This window comes from Haemaphysalis longicornis, unplaced genomic scaffold (assembly GCF_048455015.1).
Source record: "Haemaphysalis longicornis isolate Haplotype H1 unplaced genomic scaffold, Haemaphysalis longicornis Haplotype H1 scaffold_9, whole genome shotgun sequence".
Lineage (NCBI taxonomy): Eukaryota > Metazoa > Arthropoda > Arachnida > Ixodida > Ixodidae > Haemaphysalis > Haemaphysalis longicornis.
Genome location: NW_027526460.1, coordinates 89,118,200 through 89,138,834, shown reverse-complemented (window position 1 = coordinate 89,138,834; position 20,635 = coordinate 89,118,200). Strand labels below are relative to the sequence as shown.

The following is a 20,635-nucleotide window of genomic DNA, read 5'->3' as shown; positions in this document are numbered from 1 at the left end:
CTCAAGGGAACCAAGAAACTTGTTTCTTGTAACCAAGGTTTATTGTATGCAACATGGCGAACATAGGAAAACCGACCAAATCATTTTCATTGAAATGTCTCTTATAACCAAGTGTCTCTTGTAACAGTGTCTCTTGTAACGAGGGTTTACTGTACTTGCTCCCTGAGCAACACCGCTATTTCACAATCATGGTGGCGTGGGAACCCCTTTAGTCCCAACTCTGAAAAACGTTGACACGGTGCATCAAGCACTAGCTGATAACCAAGAAACTGCCACTCGTTTATCGAAGCCCTAGTGTGTTACTGCAGGCGTGTGTAACAAAAGTGATGCACTCCCAGCAGCCTTCGTACCATACAAGTTGCCTATGAAACTGTTGCTGCTAGTGTCACTCTCAGCTGCCATTCAGAACTTCTGTGAATGCAGCAGCACTGTTCCAAAACTACTGCCTCAACGACAAGGTAATGCTACTGCGTCTCACATCTTAAGACATGCATACCGTAGATGCCACCTGCTGCTTTCGCTGTAGCAGCACTAGGAGTACCTGTATACTCAGGCCACCGAATACCAAGGCACAGGAGATCAACTATCAGCACTTCCTGGAATCTACGAAAAAACGACCCACTACGAGCCAGGACTTCGGAGCAGGCTATGAGAATGTGCGAGCATTTTTGTGCGAATATTCGTAACCTTCTTGATGAATTCAGTGCAGGAGGTTCAATATGATGTGGTTCCAGCAAGAATGCCCTCCTTTGCCATGCTCAGAAGGTGTGCAGCACAATCAGCACACATCTTTCAATAAGCAACAAAATTCAGAGCGGAGTAGGGATATTTTTAACCAGAGGATGGCTACGAAGTTAAGTGAGCGTGCCCTTCTGTCATCAAATGCTGAGAGGCAGCTGAAAGTGACACTAGGAGCAATGGTGTTATAGGCACCCCGCACTGTACGAAGGCGGCTGATTGTTTAACACAGCGGTAGAGGCTCAGAAGCAATGACAACTCTCAACAAGCTGTTATGAAGCATAACACTGGATAAAATATTTATTATAAGCACGATGTGTATACAGACCTATTTACATAACCGGAAGAAAAAAAGAAATATACATTTGTACATCGTAGCAGCATTCATTAAAAAAAAGTTAATGTCACTTCACTCATGCTGTCAGTACTCTAAAATCAAAAAGCAACACTTTCCACACCTTCACGCTCTCACCAGAAAGATTTAGTAAGAAACGAAAAATTCCGTCAACGGATTTAAAACGAGTTTCTACAAGTAAAGCAAGTTCTATGACAAGTTATTTGCCAACAATAGCACACAGGACAAGTTAGTGGCGTGTGACAATATTATTGTAGAGGAAAGCATATACAGTCCTGTCAAATACAAACAGGAACAACATTACAAGGGGCCGAATGCTATAAGCGTCCTTGAGTGGGTTGACCCGTCACGTTGTTTCCTGTTCCTGTACAACACATATGTTCAAAGACAAACATGAGAATGGACGAGCTTTTTTTTTTTTTTTGTCGTTTAACTGAGAGCCGTGAGTGAAAATACAGGAAAGAGTTACACCAACTGTTCAGCTTCTTCTAGAACAAAAATTTAGCAGTGCTGAATTTCCCATCGTCAAAAATAGTTACATGCCACTGTAAGTGTGCGGGCAAAAGTCGCGTGACATTACAAAGCATTTCATGCTCCCAGTAAATAATCTTTATCTACAGAACACGTGCACAACTTTCAGGTCTCAACTTTCCAGCGCCCCGACCCAACCAGTTTAATCCAATCCAATCCAACCCCAATCTAACCAGCTTGTTTAAGCTAGATTATACCACAAGAAATCTCTTCAAACTTAGCCTACTGCAAAGTCCACTGCGCTGTGATCTACATCTACAGTGAGGAAATATAGTTGCAGTTTAAAATTTCCCGAAAGCTCAAACGATTTTTGCATCATTAATCAGGCTGCCTACAGAAACTTACAAATTAATTTTCTTTCTTTAGCACAGTACTGCAAACAGTGCCTGTGCAATTTCGCAATTAACGAATAAAGAATGGGTAAAAAAGTAAATTAGAAAGGCTAGACTACTTGTATGCTACGGGAAGGGATACTAACAAAAGAACAAGCTGCGATAGATACAATACAATACAAACTCGACCACTGCAAATCAGTTTGGCGCACATACACACACACGAAGCTCTACCCTGTACATTCCTCTGAACACGTGCCAGCAAAATTCCCTGCTTCGGTCACTCATTTCAATGTCACTCACTTCATTACGGCCATTCCCCCCACAAGCCTTTGTCAACCCGGAGTATACCAGCTGAGCAAACATTTCCTAACAGCACGAAACACATAGATGCCTGAACAAACGCCTCAACATCAAAAGTGGCGTTTGTGACGATTGACTGGCTGGAAAGCACGTCATCTAATGTGGGAAACCATCCTAACAAACATCCGTCCCTGTCTGCAAAGTCTTGAACACATCTGCTTATTGAACGAGCAGTTACAATTGTCAGAACAGCATCACACGGAAACGATATACCAACAAATGTGGTGCACTATTTTTTCCACCAACCAGTCAGTCTGCTGAAAAATTCCTAACAATGACTGCTTGTGTAACCATTCATAATGCACACACCATTCAACGGCTGCTAGAATACGAGCTAGTCAAAGATACCACTAAATAAAAAGAAGGAACACCACTGATAAGCGTTTGATTAGATGGTTTTAGTTGGCCCCTGAGTTAAAAGACGGCAGGACGTTTCCTCCTTGGCTCACCTGCACTGACTATTTCACACGGAATGAGGAATGACACAGCTACGTGTGTAAAAAGACGTCAAAGACAGCAACACTCTTTGCTCAACACACTGTAGGCAGACTGAGCCCGGCAAAGCGAGAAAGTCTGAAAAACTACAGCTACTCCCTTTACTGGATCAGGCAAGCGAATCTTCCTCACACACCATCCTTGATGTTCAGATGAACATTTTGCAAGCTTACAGGCCACCCATGTCATTGGGAGCACATAAATGGGGAATAAAGATTGGCTTTCCGCATACTATTTCGCATTTGCGCTGGAAGTGTGACACAACGTGTGCAACATTTTCAAGTTTTGGCTGTTTAGTACGCTAAAGCTACACTTGGGCTACGAGGCGCAGATACTGGAGAGTTCCGGATTAATTTTGACAACCTGCAATCTTAAAACGTGCGCCAAAATCTCTGGACACAGTGTTTTCGTTTTTCGCCTACACCGGAAAAGTGGCCGCCACAGCCGAGAAGCGAACCCGTGTCCTTGGGCGTAGCAGCACAACGCCTTAGCCGGTGAGCTGCCGCGGTGGACTCATGTGTTCAATGGGAGGCTTTGCACAAAAAAGACGAGAACAGTGACAGACGAGACAAGCGCCTGTCTCGTCTGCAACCGTCCTCGTCTTTTTTGGGCTAGGACTCCCATTCAGTATGCACCCACTAGCCCAACAGCACGTTTTATTGTCGTATGAGCTGCAACTTATCCCGTAACGCGGTACGTGGACCAAGCTCTTGTGGCATTCTGACTTCCCTAACCTTGAAAGAGACGTAACAAGTTGGCTTTCCCACATAGCACAAACATTCTGGCACTTTTACAGCTCAAACCTTTATTCTGGCTTCCCTGCACAACAATGAAGCAGGGCAAAGAAGCCAAACAAGCCACAATTGTCCACGAGGCAAGCACTTGAGTGTAAGGGCATTGCTTATACATTCAACCCCATATAGATTGTTCTTCCCCTAACCTTACCAGTTTACAACAACGCATTCACGGTTAACATCCTATGTGCCTCAAAACAGTGCAGTTTAGGCAGCTGGCACGACTAAAACACCCCCTTTGCCCCACTGATATGTACACGTTTAACACAACAGGAACTGCTCACAAAAAAACACTGTGATAACTTTGTTCACAGACACTTCTGAAAGTCAAGCTCAAAGGATAACAGACACTGCTTTACTGAGCCACAAATGAATGTGTAAAAAAAAAGGAGGGGAGTCAGTTGCAGAGCTTCACAAGACAAGACAAGGACAGTCTTCATAAGGTGGCCTCACTGAAACAACGCCTAAGAATAACCTGCAGAGTAGACGACCGCAAGGACAGTGGTGTACACAAACGCGAAGCTATGGCGGCAAAAGAGGTACGATAAAACGGCACTGCAAATCCAGCCTAAGGTTAGTGCGCAATTTACACTCGGCTGCAGAAATAAGCAGCACTAACATACACTCTCGACCGCAGCCCATTTAAAACCATAGATGAAGTCCAAGCCATCGACTGGACACAAAATGCACTTAGAGGACGAAAAAAGAGGTTATTTTACATAGGCAACAGCAGTTCACTAAAAAGCAACTACAAGTGACACCAGTTCAACCTACACACCAACTTATGATACAACGCAAGCATCCCAAAGTTCGCCCCCTGTCATTCACGACAAAGTGTCCACAGAAGGGCACGATTCAAAACTGCGAAAGCACCACAGAGTTCGACTGAAATGCCTCACGACCGGCGAGGAACAAAATAATGGCACTGAGTACGGGAGACACTGTGGCACTTATTTGCTTATTTTGCTTCACAACAGTACTAAAAATAATGCACGGTACAGAAGACTCCGTGCCAGAGGCCACAACCTTATGCTAAACAAGCACCTCCTCTGGGCGGTATGTCGGTGTACCAGTCAGTATAGGTTTTGGTATGAGGAACATCAAGCTCTCACCAAGCTCGTTTAATGCCATGCTGTTGGGGCACTTCCACGATCACCATCCCAAAAGGGGATCACCGCAACACGCGGATATTGACGCAGATCACAACGTTTGAGTCTCCTGACGTCGCGCGACCAGTATCGCTTACATTTACCACACAACTATTCCATTACACTTGCCATGCGCTGCCTGAAGCTTAAAAGAAATACACGCGTAAGTTCATTCGTTCCGAATTGTAAAACCCTTCATCTGAAAGCTTCTTGGCACTGACAGTTTTGCCACAGTTTGTCTGGCATGCCAGGCTTCACAATCGAGTTAGACATCAACAAAATTTGCATCACCAAGCTTCACAAGCTTATACTGCAATTTTTTCTGGGCACCCATTCTGATTCAAGCCTTGATATGCAACGGTGTATTAAAGTGGTGAAAAATAGCCAGTGCCAATTCACTAGCAGTAACATCAGGCGGGTACCCGCTCCCTGTAAAAGTACATCGACTATGCAGGTACTTCAAGGAGCCATGAAGACAACGTACAACTGGGTTCAATTTGACAGAACTTGCCATTGGTAACTGTTTCAGTTCAATCCCAGCCATGAAGACACTTTTTTAACCAAGAAAAACGAAATACATATTGATACACTTTCAAATTTCATGCTACACTGAGGCAATATGCACAACTGTGACGTGATAAGGGCAAGCACCTATCATAGTTATCAGTTATCTGAAAACTTCATAGTTATCTGGAAACATAGTTATCAGTGCGTTAATTACACATTAGCACTCAACTGATACGATCAAAGGGAACTAGAGGCCCCAGTACAACCACCCAGTCACGTTTCTTATCAGTGGCTTTGGTTAGCAATCTCCAATCTCCCTAACCACAAACAAGATTCCGCGATTTTGCGGAAACTTTGCCAAAAAGTGGCCGAGATGTTGCCACTGCTTTGTACGCTTTCTTCTATATCTAGATTACTTGTCTGAACTTTGCGATGAAATTTGGTATCCCTTATCAGGACAAAGTAGAGTTTTTAATTAACCAAAATTGTATTTTGTCTTCATGGCTCCTTTAACAGCCCATAACGTTGTTCAGAAAACAGCTTCTACCACTGGCATTGTCAACTACACAGCTCTTCTGCAATGGCCAGCATTGCATTTCGAGCGAGGCAAGTGGTGGCTTCAGAGGCGCAACAACGCAACAACGTTGATATGTCAGTTCGCTGTGCGCTGCATCTACGCAGGCACGCTGAAAGCAGCGCTACAAACTGTATCGAAGCCTAGAAACTAGACGGAGGAATACTGGTGCGGGGGTTTTGGTTGGATGCTTGCCGCCTGATGTGTCCCAGGAAGTCACTAGAGTCCAGGAGAACCGTCAATCCCTTTCAGACCCACTCCCTAAAGCTGGGGAAAAAAAAAAAGAATGACGAAACTGTTAGAATGGTACAGCATGTTGTTGGACTAGGATTTGTAAATCCAACTAGCTTGAATAAATAAGACATTATTCCATGCACCCATCTCATCAAGCTACCGCTGTAAAAAAAATTTCCGCAACGTGGGGGCAATTAAGTTTTTCAAATCTTCGAACCCCCTTCACTTTCTGGATCACAGTCGCAAAAAAAAAGGAGGTGCTTAGATTAGAGTAAATAAGGTAGTAGGTTTTACACAACATGGGTAACTACACAACGTTTTAAACTCATTTCGAAAGACCTTCAAACAGATACTGCCTTCACTCATCACTTTTGGGGTGAGGCTACCTTTATCGACATAATTGGTGTTGCAAACATCAACTAGCACTTTGATAAAGTGCTAGTCCTTGGTGCCGTCCTTGCTTTTTGAACGTCGCCATACCTATTAGTACAAATTAACATTTCACAATACTAGTACATTACTAGTCTCATCAAAAAAATCACTTCAATATTGCTAACAATTCCCCAGCAAATCACTGTCCTCACTGTGGGATGGGGCAGGGATATCTTTACAAACATGATCGGAGTAGAAGACATCAACTAGCATTTGAATAAGCCCAATTTAGACAGGAATATTCTCACAAAAAAGGAACTAACTTCCAAGGTACCATATTTGCACAACTCTAACGCGCATGCTTTTTCGCTAAAAGCAGCCTTCAACTTTGTACGCACGTTACAATCGGGCGAAAACCTGAAATCAGCTTCAAAAAGTCCAGCAGTGTAGCCATAGACACAAACTCCTCCCAAAATCCAACTCAATTCAGTTGATAACAATCCGTCAACGACACGTGAGCAAATTTTGGCATACTTATCTTCCGTTGGGCATAGGTACCTTATCCAGCTGTTGCAAATGTTTATTTTAGATTAGATCTTTTTTAGATTTTCATGAGTAAACTTACCTAAGCGTTACAATCGTTGATTGATTGATTGATTGTAAGGTTTAACGCACCGACGCAACGCAGGCGATGCGGTGCGCCTTAGTTGAGGGCTCCGGATTAATTTCGACCTCCTGGGGATCTTTAACGTGCGCCAAAATCTCAAACACACACGCGTTTTTGCTTTTCGCCTCCACCAGAAAAGTGGCCGCTGCGGCCGGGAACCGAACCCGCGACCTCGTGCTCAGCAGCACAACGCCTTAGCCACTGAGCCACCGCAGCGGCTGCATTACAATCGTGCAAATACGGTACTTCTCAACACCCCCAAAAGACACCAACGCTCTCTCACCACTCTCGGGGCTCCCGTCCATCGCAACGTGGCCAAACTGGAAGACGCTGCCCGGCGACGCCGTCTCTTCCTCGCCAAACACGCTGCCGTCGTCGCGCGCGTACGGAGGACCGCCTCCGCTTCCCCCTGCCGACGAGGCCAGGGAGCAGGGCGAGAACGACCGCTCCTCGGATCCCGCCGCGCTCGACGAGGTCCGCCGCTTGCCCCTCAGCATGGACACCCCCATGGTGGGGCGGGCGCGCGGCGTCTCCGGCGTCTCGGGCCGCGCCAGCGGTGCCATTCCGGTCGGTGTCATCGCCGGGTGCGGCGCAAACACCTCGGCGTAGCAGTGCGACGACGATGACGACGTCACGAAGCTCCCCGCAGAGGTGCTGCTGTTGAGGCTGCTGCTGCTGCCGCTCTTGTGCGTCAGGGGCGACGGTGACAATGTCTCCTCTGGCACCTGCGCAAGCACCGGGGAAAAAACTTTACCAACCCTTCCTGGAGAACGTTGAGAGAAGCCTAAAACCTCACACCAAAACTGTGTCAAAAAGTGCATCAAAACATCTACGCTAAAACTGCGGTTAATCGATTGTCAGACCTTCAAAGACCCAAATCACAGGCAAAGAACAAACCAGTGCAATGATTTTTCGCGCACTAGGTAAACGCATACGTCTAATGTATACCGATACGAGGCTTATAAGTACGGGTTTTCGGATTTATCCTAAAAACTCCAAAAACTCAATCGCTGGGGAGATTTTGGACAATTCGGATTTATCCGATGAACACTGACTTTAGAGCACACAGCGGCAAGAAATGAGGAGTGAAGTTCAGGCTTCAGATATTACGAGGTAAGTTTTCGGCACGTGGGGGCATTCACACTTTTTAACGATAATTACACCCTTGGAAATTATCGCAGTTGGGCTCCACCACTACATTCTAGGACGTCCAAATCATAGTGAGCAAATGCACAAATTTGGCGAATGACGAGGCCCAGTATGCAATTAGAGCAAAATATAGTATCTGCGGTGTGACAACAGCACAGATGCCATTTTTTGCGGTACAGTTGAACCCCTTTATAAGAGACCGGGTAGTAGTTTCTGCCTCTTATATGAGAGGCCTCTCATAAGCAGGGTACCATGTTTTCATTAACTGATCAACCAGTAGTTCAATGTGGGCACCCGACGGCTAAAATAAGCTCAATAGAACACTACAGCATATTGCGAAAGATTCATTCTAATTTATGTTTGGCCCCCAGAATTTATGAAATAGTTCTGAATCTTTGCTTGCTTGATGACTATACTTACACTGTTTTTTTACAACAAATTCTACAAGCTTTTTCTTTTTTTTCACTCTCTGCAGAAGATGAAGAATCATAGATGTTGAGTTCACAAGCCTGATGAATAGCCAGACCACACAGCCATTGGCTGGCTGTCCTGACCCCCCCTTTAATTTTGAAATCGATACCCCCAATAAGATGACCCATCAGGTTGCAGAAGAAGTTGTTCATTTTTTTATATTTCTTGTATTTTTGCTCATCAAAACTTATCGTGAATTAAAAAGACTACTATCCTCCTCCTCCTCATCATCATCATCATCATGACTTATAGAAGCTGACCCCCCCCCCCCTTGAGAAAAAAAACTGGATCCACCCCTGCCCACACCGGAAGAAGCTGTGCGCTCTGGCTATTCATCAGGCACGTAGGACACGACATCTGCGGTGCTTCTTGATTGGAACCTACGCAATGGGGAGAGCGCACCGTGCACTCCCGGTATTCTTGGCTGGCGCAGAAGGCTGCACACGCGGTCACGCTCGTATGCATGGCAGTAAGCTTTAACCACTTGTGTACATTGCATTTACATTGGCAGGGCTTCTTGTCATCGTTTCATAGCTGACTGAACCCCTGTGTGTTTGCTGAAGTTATAATGAATAGCGAGTGCGGGTGTCTATCGTTCTCTTTGATTTCACAATAGATGCAACTGCCGTTAGTAACTGGTGGCACCGCATCTAAAGTTAAAATGTCTGTTACAAGTGACATTGTTGACCAAAATTCAAGGATAACTTGTTCTCGATAGCCAAAATCTTCTACGTCCAATGCCTGTTATAAAAGAGGTCAATTTAATGGGAAAAATTTAATGGGAACTTAATTATAGTGCAAAAGTTGAAAGGGGATTTTCGATGCTGAGAATCATAAATCGAAAGCAGCATGCTTCCATCAGTGACAAAAATCTTGTAAAGTAGGCTAGCGTGTATCGCAAAAAGCTTTAAGTTGGTAATAAGAAAAACGTACATGCTTAGTTGATAACTGTTCGTGCCTGCGTACATATATGTGTGTCTGCCTGTCAAACCTCTGAGACAAAAATTTTCTACGATTGTTCTCAGGCATGCGTGTTCAAATATCATTTTACCTATGATTTGGAGTAGTTAAAATACAGTGGAATATAGCCCGAATTTCGGAGAATTGTATGTTTACAAGATGTAGACTCCGAAAAACACCAAAATTTGGCTCAAAAATAAACTCCGAAGACCCGCAGCCCTGCTTATAAAATAAAGGTGTACTATACCGTATTTTCACGCATACAACCCACCCCTGCATATATTCCGCACCCCCACTTTCAGCCTGCCGGAAAAGAAAAAAAATATCTCGCGTATTGACGCGTATACAGGAAGTGCTGCACCAAAGCTACTGCTCAAGCTACACATGTAGACAGAAAAAGCGTATATTTAGCAAGTAGAATACACTGACTGCAAGGCGAAAATCACAATTCACTAATAAAATTCAGTCATTAGAGTGCGCTCGTCCTTGTTTTTTCTTCCTTGTCCTTGCATGTTTTCCGCAATTGCTGCCATGGAAGGCTCAGTCAGTGTTACTGCATAGGAGCTTCACAGCACAAGATGATTTGCCATGAAGCTGCACTGAAGGAAAAACCCCGCATATTATCCGCACCCTTCCATTGCCACTGAAATTTTCGCATTTTTTTGTGCGGGTTATACGCGCGAAAATACGGTATTGTGCTCCTTCTTCATGATCAATGCGTGTGTTGTCTTATCTAGAACGGTTTCTTTTTACCAATTTTCAAGTAACCGTTTTGACACAGTAGAACCTACCCATGTCTCATTCTACTCTTCCAGTGTCGCATTCTTGACTACACTTATTTTATTTTTTTAGAAAATTCACCGTACACTCACATTCTATTCTGCCAAATTTTCAGACTTCCTATCGCTAGCTTCTTTCTAGCACTACAGGGCATACATCAGTGAGGGAATCCATGCAACTGGCAACGCTCACCTCTGCCGGTGCGGGCGAGACCGCAGACGCCGACGCCGACGACTTGAGTAGCCGCACGCCCGCCGACCTGCTCAGCTTGGGCGACCCATACATGTCCCTCTCCGCGGCCAGCTTCTTCCGCTCCATCCGCGGCGACCGGAGAATGTTGGACAGGCCCTCGCGGGTCGACGAGGCAAACTTCTTGAGGAACTTGGGCGAGTGAAAGAATCGGCTCGTCGACTTGGACGGCGTGGGAGGAGGTAGCGGAGAGGACGCCTGGCAGCACGTCGACACGGGTGCGACACCACCAGCTGAGCCCGCCCTCAGGAAGGGCACCGACGATGCCTTTTCGCCACCGCCGTACTGCATTCTCTCCTGCGAGAGTGGTGTTGTGGTGTTCCCACCGCCCCGAGGAAGCCAGGGATCTGATCCAACCCTATCTTCCGGGACGACCTTGGGACGACCTTGGTGATGGTACTGGGAGGGAATGACGTCTGGCCGCTGCGGCGGCGGAGGGTATTCCGGCGCTGAGTAATCACGAAAGGAGTACTCTGGCGACTGAGCAGTGCATCCTTCAAGAGGAGACCCTAACTCGCCGCCGACCGAAGACAGCGGAATCAACAACTCCTGCTGGGATCCCCTCCAGGAATTCCGCCGGTTCGTGTACAGGTCTTTGATCTCCTGACTCGTGGCGCACCGCGGAACTAGGGAATTGGACAAGACCGGAAGGAGCGGCACGGGGGAAGTGGCTGGGCTGTCCGACAACGTGGCCGGATCGGGAGAGGATGACGCCGAAGGCGACTTCTTAAACACCCGGTTGTACTCTCGATCCAGCAGCGTTTCTTCCCTCGGGGTCACCTCTGAGAAGTTGTCCACAGTCCTGCTGCGGGAAACCTTTGAAGAAGACGAGGACGGGCGTCGTTGCACGGCGCGAGACAAAGCCGGCGACGACGGCGACTTATTCACTCTGCCGGGGGTGGAGGCGTTGTTGGCTGTGGATATGGATTCGCCCGACTTCCGCCGGCTCGTGCTGGCTTGAGTGGACGGCTGCTCTGCATTGCTGCTGTGCTTGAAGGAGACATTGACGTACAGGCCGGACGGTGGCTTTGACTTGGGACTGGTAAGGTCTCGCTTTGCAGGCTGAACGTTGAGGGCGTCGGTGAATCGGTCCCACGCACCGGACAGACGCTGCTTCGCGGCTGGGTTGCACGTGGGACTGTCGACGCACTCCGAGGACAGTTCCAGCGACGAAGAGGACGGTGCGGTCAGCAGAGAAGACACGGGTGACTCCCGGCTTCTGGGCAGCGAGGCAGTCGGAGTGCTTGACGTCGTCGGAGGCTCGCCGGTAGTTCTCCGTGGAGAAAGCATGGCGGACCTGTCGGTCAGTTGCGGCGGCGTCAGAGTCGACCGCAGGAATATGGTGCGGGGCATGGGCTTTGGAGATGGCTGCCTTGGCCTGTCCGAAGGCGTTATCACTGGGGCGGTGGCCTTGGGGCTAGGAAAGTGGGCACGTGTTGTTGCCGGCTTGAAAACGTCCAGCACCGAGTCCTCGTCATTGTCACTGGCCCAGAAGCAGGGACCTGCCATTACAAAAAGAAATGAGAGGGAGAGAGAGATGTGTTGGAGTTCATAAGATATTTTTGGAGCAAACAGGAAACAAACAAGAAGCTATCATGAAACTAACACAAAAGCAATAGCAGCTAACAGGACAGTCATTTTTTTGAGACGGTCAGTGGGGCTCTTCTACACGCAAAAATCATTTTTATTCATTTTATAAACGAGGTAAGTGTTGCCACTGTGCTTGGTGTCAAACAACATAGATTGCGAACTTCAACCTTATTGCAAAGTTCAAGGGTGAACAGAGAAGCGGTTTGGTAAGGAAAAAATGTCAAAGACGCTCAGTTATTCTTGCAACACCCTGAACAATCATTTAACAGTCAAACGCAATATAATTTTGTTTTAAAATACTTACAAGATACCTCGAGTAACAACCATTTTATGGGACAATATAATCCCCCCCTAAGAAATCCTCACCAATTCATATCCATTACACCACAACAACGTGTTCCTCGTGACCAAAGTTTAGCCCATTGTAAGCAATGCGCTTCGCAATGGAGAAATTCATTTAATTTGTGTCACCACGAACATCTGACCATTGCAACCGTATCACTGAGATCATAGTGTACTGTACTCCTTTGATTCCCAGCGATCTTTATGCTTACGTGGCAGTGTTAGCGAGACCATGTTATTTTTTGCTGTTCTTTCTTTAACTTCTCTGGCCTTAGCAGTAACAGATTTACTGGATTTAATTTATCGACGTCCTACCTTTTTTTCTTTCTTTGCAAGGTGCTCAAAACACTCATACTCCTAGGATACTTACACACCAACTAAACCACTGACTAAAAGTCAAAGTATTATTTCTTTAAGAAAAAAAGAGGGGCAGGGAGAGAGAGAAGAAATAAGAAACCGAGAGTGACATATCAAAGGCTTCTTACCTGAGTAGCTAGGAAAAACTTTGGCTGCTTGCTGGAGCTTGGTTAACCATCTGGAAGATAGCAAAAGCCGTCAGCAATATACTAAAGCATAGCTTACGGAAGCTGCCAGTCCAACCCCAAAAGCAACGACCTGAGAACTTATGCACGAAAGCAATGCACATAACTTTCAAGCAAAGCAGCCTTCTAAGGATAAACCTCACACGAAGTCCACAGCCGAGACAACCGGACGTCCACGCTTACCTTGAAGTGTCAGCTTGGGATTCCGACGCAAAATAAAAAGTGTTTTCTGAGTTGGTGAGCTTGAAGGCACTGTGGGAGGGAAAAAAAGTTGATACTGCTTATAAGGTGCAGTCGAGTGTCAGGAAAGCATATAAAAACGTCAGAACGTATCAAAAATGGCCCAAAAATTCCAACTTGTAAAATGTTTTTGATACCATGAACACGGTCTTTTTTTTTCCTCGTCTAGGAGCTTTGCTTACAGACGGGTTGTACTTCGAAAAATCTTCAACGGACGTTTAAAAACACAGGCCACAAGAAAACGGCTTAAAGGAGCCATGAAGACAAAACACAAGTTTGGTTCATTTGAAAGAGTGCCTCGTTAGAATCATACTGACACCACTTTTAATGTAAAGTTCGCTCAAATAAGCTATAAAATTAGGAGAAAAAGGAATGGCCCTGCGACCCACTAGCTCATTTACCGCAACAGAACCTATGATGTCATATGTGCCCAGATCTGTGAATGGCAGAGGCCGGCAAAAGCAAACGCAAATTAGGCAGGGCTTATAAGCTTGCCAAATGAGCTGTTTGCGCTTAAATGCAGGGCCCACTCTTTTTATAGCAGTAAGAATGGTGGGGCAAACAGTGGAAGTTACGAAAGTACATCTAAACATAGAAGTACTGATGTGTACTGCTGTTTGTACTGCACACACTATCCTGTTTTAGCTGCACAGCACTGCAGCGCTTTGGGGTTGTCTCAGACGACACTGGCCAGTCTTACGTGACCATATTTGTCAAGCGAGCACCGTATCAAAAACAAGCCAGGTGCAAATACGGCCAATATAGGCAGAAAATGGCTCGCCGCGGTATGGTGGCGGCATCTAGGTTGACTAACGGTAAACAAGGCTCCCCAGCACATAAGGCGTCATTGCAGACGTCACGAAAACACACAATTTGGCGAAACCATCAAAATTTTAACTTGAATTGATTAATTTGGAAGTGAATACAGCATCGTTCACTTTGGGACAAGCGCTGGGGGCACCATAGAACACGCAATCTTTCGAATCAAACAAACTTGTATTTTGTCTGCATGGCCCATGACAAAGGTCAATCTGGCAACAAAATGTGTGCAGCGATATAACACATATTATACATACACAAACCCATACCTGCGCAACCTTGCTAGAGCTTCATTTCCAAGACGTCCAGATGCACAGATTTGAAAGCTACAGGAAATGTGATTATGCAATCTTTCTTGGAGCGTAATGGCTGCCACAAAACTTATGCGGCTATGCCTTTTTCACGAATCAATCACCATAGCTTATGAGAATTTGTTCACAGCTGCACCGACACACTAACGAAAATAAATTATAAAGAACGAAATGCAAGATTTTCAGTGACCATTTACTATTACGAAATTTGCTATCAATGCATATTGATTTTTTTGTCCTAATAACAAATAATGAAGATAACATCATCACTGCAAAAATTCTATCAGCATTACTCTATTACAAGAATTGAGTTGCTTTTATTTCTGGGTGCATTTACCGCTGCAAGACAGTCCTCTCGTCATCCAAGGAATCTTCAGACTTTACGCGAAAGCTGATTCAATACAGCAGTATCCTTGCAGCAGATGTGTCTTACTATGCAACATTCACAGGTATAATGTCCGCTACCATAGCTTGCGAAATGCCACAGCATTTGTGAGCTGTGAGAGAAATTACTCTTGAAACAGGTGATAAAAATGAAATCCGTATTTGCAAGAAGTTGTTCGGAACTGCAAAAGTATTTCACAAGTTCAAGAAAAAGGTGTGCCCCAGCTTTTCTGGCAAATCCGAATTCGTTCGCCAAATAAAAAAATTAGCACTCCATTCCATTTTACAAAACCCAGTGTCAACAGTAAAAGCAATAAAAAGATGAAAAAGAAATTGCAGCTTTAGAAATTTAAAGAAATAAGTTTTAGAAATGCCAGCTTACAAATTTCTTGGTTCAAAAGTCGCAATCTTTACAGTTACGTTTTTCTACACAAAAACTAACTCGCAATTCCAGTTCATGCCAGTGTATAGGGTTTCAACAGCAAGAAAATTAAATAACGAGTGCCAACTACACCGCATTTATTTCTTCCACTACGTAAGAATGTGTCCTTGGTAGACATCTCATGCTAAAGGGGCCACAAAAAAAAAACCCAAATTTGGCTCGCTAAAAAAACTGCTTTGTCCCGATAAAAACAATACAAATTTTATCGCAAAATAAAAAAAATAACGGAGATTTTCAAAGAAAATGTGAAGCAGTGGCCACACCCTGTCCACTTTCTGGCGATTGCTCTACGACGTCAAGGAATCTCGTTTGGGTGATGGGCGGCTGCCGAACTAAGCCACCACCAAGAAGCAAGACTGGGCCATTGTAGTGGGACCTCCAGTTCCATTTGGCCGTATTACTCTAACGCTAACATGCATTTAATACGCTGATAACTACATTTCTAGTGCTGCCCCATATTGCGTCACGGTAGCGTGAAATTTGAAAGTTTTTTTATATTTCTTCCATTTTTTCCGTTAGAATACGTCTTTCATGGCTGGAATGTAGTTGTGTGAGTTACCAAATTCTAGTTCATTCAAATTTAACACAGTTGCACTTTGTTTTCACGGCACCCTTAAGTGGCCGACCTCATTTCAAACGCAACTGGCTGCGATTCGGTGAGCAGCGCCGTGGCGTCACGGGCAAAAGCTCACACTAACGCGTAAGACTTGAAGGTTGCGAAGCTGCACGCAACCTTCACGACCATCACGAAGGTTTACATGCACGATTGCAGGCGATCTGCTTCTTCTTCGCTGCCGCAACGATCTTTACTCCATCTTTGTTGCTGTAAGTGTGAGCTTCCTTCATTTTTCTGGAAGTGATAATCACTGGACACCACCTTTGAGGGGCGTACGCTATGACGTGTCTTTCTCATACCGAGCAAGTGTCACCGCGATTACGGCGAACACATATATATAGAAGAACTTTTATTGTGAGACTGGAGTCTTTTTTTGGCCGATCTTGCCTTATCTTACTAAGTGGGTGTGCTTGGCTTGACAAACGTGCACCAGGGACACGGGGCGGTCGTCGCAAGGCACGCACCCACGAGTGCTAGGCATTTTCGTGGTTTGTTAACTGCCGGGCAGTCGCCGCAAGGCACACACTCACACGTGCACTCGGAAATTTCTCGGTACTTTTAACTGCGGACACTAAAATTTACGCTTTGCTAAACAGCTTGGCTGTTAAAAATGCGTTCACACTCACCAGTTTTTAGATTTACAGTCGAGCGCAAGGGACGCCACAAAACCAGGCACATACAGCAGGCATTCTGCTTTCTGGTCCTGCAAGTAATACGTGCGCGCATCAAACGCGAGAACGAAAAAACAAAAAAAAAAGGTAAGGATGGTCACGCAACATGATGCGAAATGACAGCACAGCAATAGTGATACAGTCGATGAAGGCAAAAAGTGAAAACGCCTGTGTGTTCGAGATTCCAACGCACGTTAGAAAATTAACCCGGGTCAAAATTAATCCAGAGCCCTCCACAACACGCACCTCCTCATCGCCTGTGTTGCGTTGGCACCTTAAACCTCATAACCGATCAATCATTGTGATACGGTAAACTTTCGATAATTCGAAGTTGCTTAATTGGAATTTCCGTTTGACTGGAAGTGCAGTGCTGGTCCCTGCAATTTTACGTGCAATCCAATGAAAAAAATTGTTTGATAATTCGAAGCTATAATTCAGTATATCAGTGAATTGGAAGTTATTTTGAATAAAAAGCATCGAGGTGACCATCCTTTCTCGCTAAAATTCAAAATTTTCAAGCGCAAAAACAGCACCATGTTCTGTACTGACGTTGGCTCCATCGCAACTAAGGCAGCGTACAGTTGATAAGTTCTCAACTTTTTTTGTTGTTACACACAGCACCATGTAAGCAGTGGCTCAACTTGGGAATAGAAGTCCGGGATTCTGAACAGAATCAAGAATGGAGACGTGTTGCGGACTGCTAACAATGCTGTCACTGTGCTCTTTCTTTCAATGGAAGTTCGGTTAATTCGAAGTTTTTTCCAGCCCCCGTGAACTTTGTATTAACAGAAGCGAACTGTAATTAGGTGACAGTGTGGTGATATTGCAATGCTTTTGCACTGTCACATGATATTAACAATAAAATGCACGCACAATAATTGGCAAATTTATATCATTCTTCATTGCTCTAACCTGTAGGAAACCATTGTAAGCCAACTTTCGAAGATGCTGGCATTCGCGGTAAACACTGCACTTGAACAATGATGCGCTTCTTTGTTCCACCCTGCACCTCCCCAGTTATAGTGAGGGGTAGGTGGTGACGACGGTGACAATGTGTTGTGACGATCGTTCCGTCACTGCTCAATCCTAACACAAAACCTTTTTCAGGCCTTAACGGGGCTTTAAATAGGCTTCCAAAGGTCATGATTTCAAGCGTGAAATCCCTAGGTTATGTGTTCATGACAGAAAATATCAAATATTACATACGTGGCGAAAGAGTGAGGGGGAGCCCGTGACACGTGCTGGGCGGTGGCGACGCGCTGCACGATGACGCCATAGCAGTGCGTGCCGTCGCGCACTCAATGATAACGCGTTCACTCCCCGAGACGCAGATTGCGATCGCTTTCTGAGACACAGTTCGCGCCGCCAACGCAGAGGCTGACTATCACTGGCATTTGCGCGGGAGGTTTAAACACTATTTACAACAAAATGCTGGGCGGTGGCGACGCACTGCGAGATAACGGCAGAGTAGCGTTATCACTTATCACACGATCTCTTCCCGAGATGCAGCATCTATGCGCTGTGACCGAGAAGACTGCAGTTGCAGACAAATTTTGCATTAGGAAGTACAGTAATCATCGGCCATTTTTTCTACCTTTCACATTCTTACCTGGGGAGAGGCGTAGAGGAAGAGCTGGGGACCCCGGAGGAGCGCCCAGCGGCGGCGCCAGGGTGGCAGCTGCGGCTGCGGCTGCTGCTGGCTGCTCGCCACCCCCTTCGGCCCCGTCGTTGCCCCCGCTAGGAGGAAGGGGGGTGCTTGCCCCCCCTGCCTCCCCCCCCGGCACCAGCGGCGCCGGAGGAGCCACCCTTCGCACTCGGCCACCCCCAGCTCCGGGCACGGCACCCCACGATGACCTGCAAACACAGCGGGGAGTCAGGCGTGCGGTTCAGGGGGGCCAGCGTTTGCACACGGCAGACGGAACACACACTACAACGCTCACCCATTCTGTACACATGCCTCACCACTTTGATAGCACTCCAACGGGTTCTACGTTTACAGAATATGTTGGCAACCACGTCTGGAGAAGTGAAAGACACTGACTTGGGGCTCAGTGTGAGGTACAGAGAAAGTTCGGTACCACTTCACAGCTGGCTGGAAAAAACTTCCGCTACCTTCAGCAAAGCACAACTATTACTATGGCTACGACAACCGGTAGCGCAAGTCCAGCAGTAACCCCACTACGGAAAAAACAGCTACAGCGAGTACAGTAAGCACAGCACAGCGATGTGCACGGACCCCCTGCTGAAGAAGTGCAGCAGTGGCACCAAGTTTCTGCACTATGTTTCAGCTACTTTGGTCCACACATGTTGGTCTACCACAATGCAAGAATATCCTGCACGTGAGCATCTCTTCCTTTTCTTTTTTTTCTTTTTCGTTTTTGCACATCGACAAACATGTCACCATTTGCTGAAGTGTAATTTCACGCACGGACTTTATGGAGGGCCCAATCATAAATTTCCCAGGTTTGCTTTGACGCTTTCACAACACACATACACACGCACATGCACACACACAGGTAAAACAGTTTAAACAAAGGCACACACACGCACACAATGTCCTTAAACATCTGGGGCTGATATGAGAACACATCAAAAAATTATCATAGTCACTTGGAACTTTTTCTGCCTAGTTCGTTCTCCTGAACACAACAGGAATTGAAGCAGGGAAGAATGAAAAGATCTCGAGGCATTCAATCCTTAGAGGAATTGACCAACATTACTCCAGTGGAAAGAGAGAAGGAGAAGGGGGGTTCAAGGAGTCACCGTGTACCAGTCGTCGACAAACTCACCGAGTCTCTCTGAACATTGTGTCTTTGTGTTCATCGGTGGAGGCTGCAATGGCGAGTGCAAAAAAAAAGGGGAAGCAAAAGGAAAGAAAAAATCTATGTAGGAACAAAACACAAACACTGCTAGCAAAAAGGAGACAGACGAAGGGCGTGCAACAAGACGGAAACAAACACGGCAGGCACAATACAAAACGTAACGAAACGCAAGAGAAACAAACACTTCAAAACATGAACAAACACTTGTACACTTCAGGCAGACAGAACAAATGGTGCCAAAAGGCTGAAAAACGCACCCAATAACAAAGCGGCTACTGGGGATCATTAAAATAAAAATGCGACTGCTATAAGCTCGCGGTAAAAGCTAGCCTAGAACAGCGCCAGTGACACGGACAAACACAACACTGAAACAAGCACTCGTAACTGTTCAACTGCACAGTGCTACAACTACAACAAAAGTAGCCTATTTGAAAAAAAACTTCCAGCAAACCACCAACCCTGGTTGCAACGAAAAAGTGTGCATGACGGCGTTATGTTATGATTTGTCATGTTATGTTATGTTATGAACTATGTTATAAGTTTGTTTTCCCACTCCCTGCCAGTGTGTAAAGTCTGAAGAGCCATTCACACTAATGGATACAAGAATAATAAACATTCCACACACACTCTATAGACTTTTTTGGATGAATTTGTGCGCGTGTAGGTGCACGTGTGTGCGCGTGTGTGGGTAACCTGTTACCAGCAATTCAAATTATGATTGAAATGGCTGACTTTGAGGCTGTTCCGGGAAAGCCGATTGTAGGGGACTGTTTACAACATCAAAGCAAACCAACACGTCTAGCTATATAAAACTTAAGACAGCCAGTCAAGCTTTACAGGTTGCGTGCACATTTGTATCCATCAACGCGACTCTGGTGGCAGACAAAAAAAATATTTTTTGTATCTCTAAAAACTAAGCTTAAACACTGGGGCACCCCACCATGTACCGTAATATTACAGTAAATGTACATAATTTAATATAATATTACGTAAACATCCCCGTACATAATCAGTACAGTATTGTATAAAAATAAAATATACCACATCTACATAATATAGTGAAATATGGTACACAATATACTCTAATTTACGTGTTACGTAAACACTTGGCCAAAACACCATATTCCGCCAGAAAAA

General features: G+C 45.5%; 1 protein-coding gene across 1 annotated transcript in view; it reads right to left on the bottom strand.

Moving 5' to 3' along the window:
• Positions 1-1,010: 1,010 nt before the first annotated feature.
• Positions 1,011-20,635, bottom strand: part of LOC144152720 (uncharacterized) — a 51,710-nt gene continuing 32,085 nt past the window's right edge. The window contains exons 13-20 of the mRNA XM_077684126.1: positions 19,466-19,508; positions 18,286-18,530; positions 16,632-16,708; positions 13,377-13,445; positions 13,137-13,186; positions 10,663-12,221; positions 7,394-7,835; positions 1,011-6,104 (exon numbers count right to left, since the gene is read on the bottom strand). Of these exons, the coding sequence (XP_077540252.1) occupies positions 6,076-6,104; positions 7,394-7,835; positions 10,663-12,221; positions 13,137-13,186; positions 13,377-13,445; positions 16,632-16,708; positions 18,286-18,530; positions 19,466-19,508 (2,514 nt within the window). The 3' untranslated portion in view covers positions 1,011-6,075. The remainder of the gene's footprint in view (positions 6,105-7,393; positions 7,836-10,662; positions 12,222-13,136; positions 13,187-13,376; positions 13,446-16,631; positions 16,709-18,285; positions 18,531-19,465; positions 19,509-20,635) is intronic.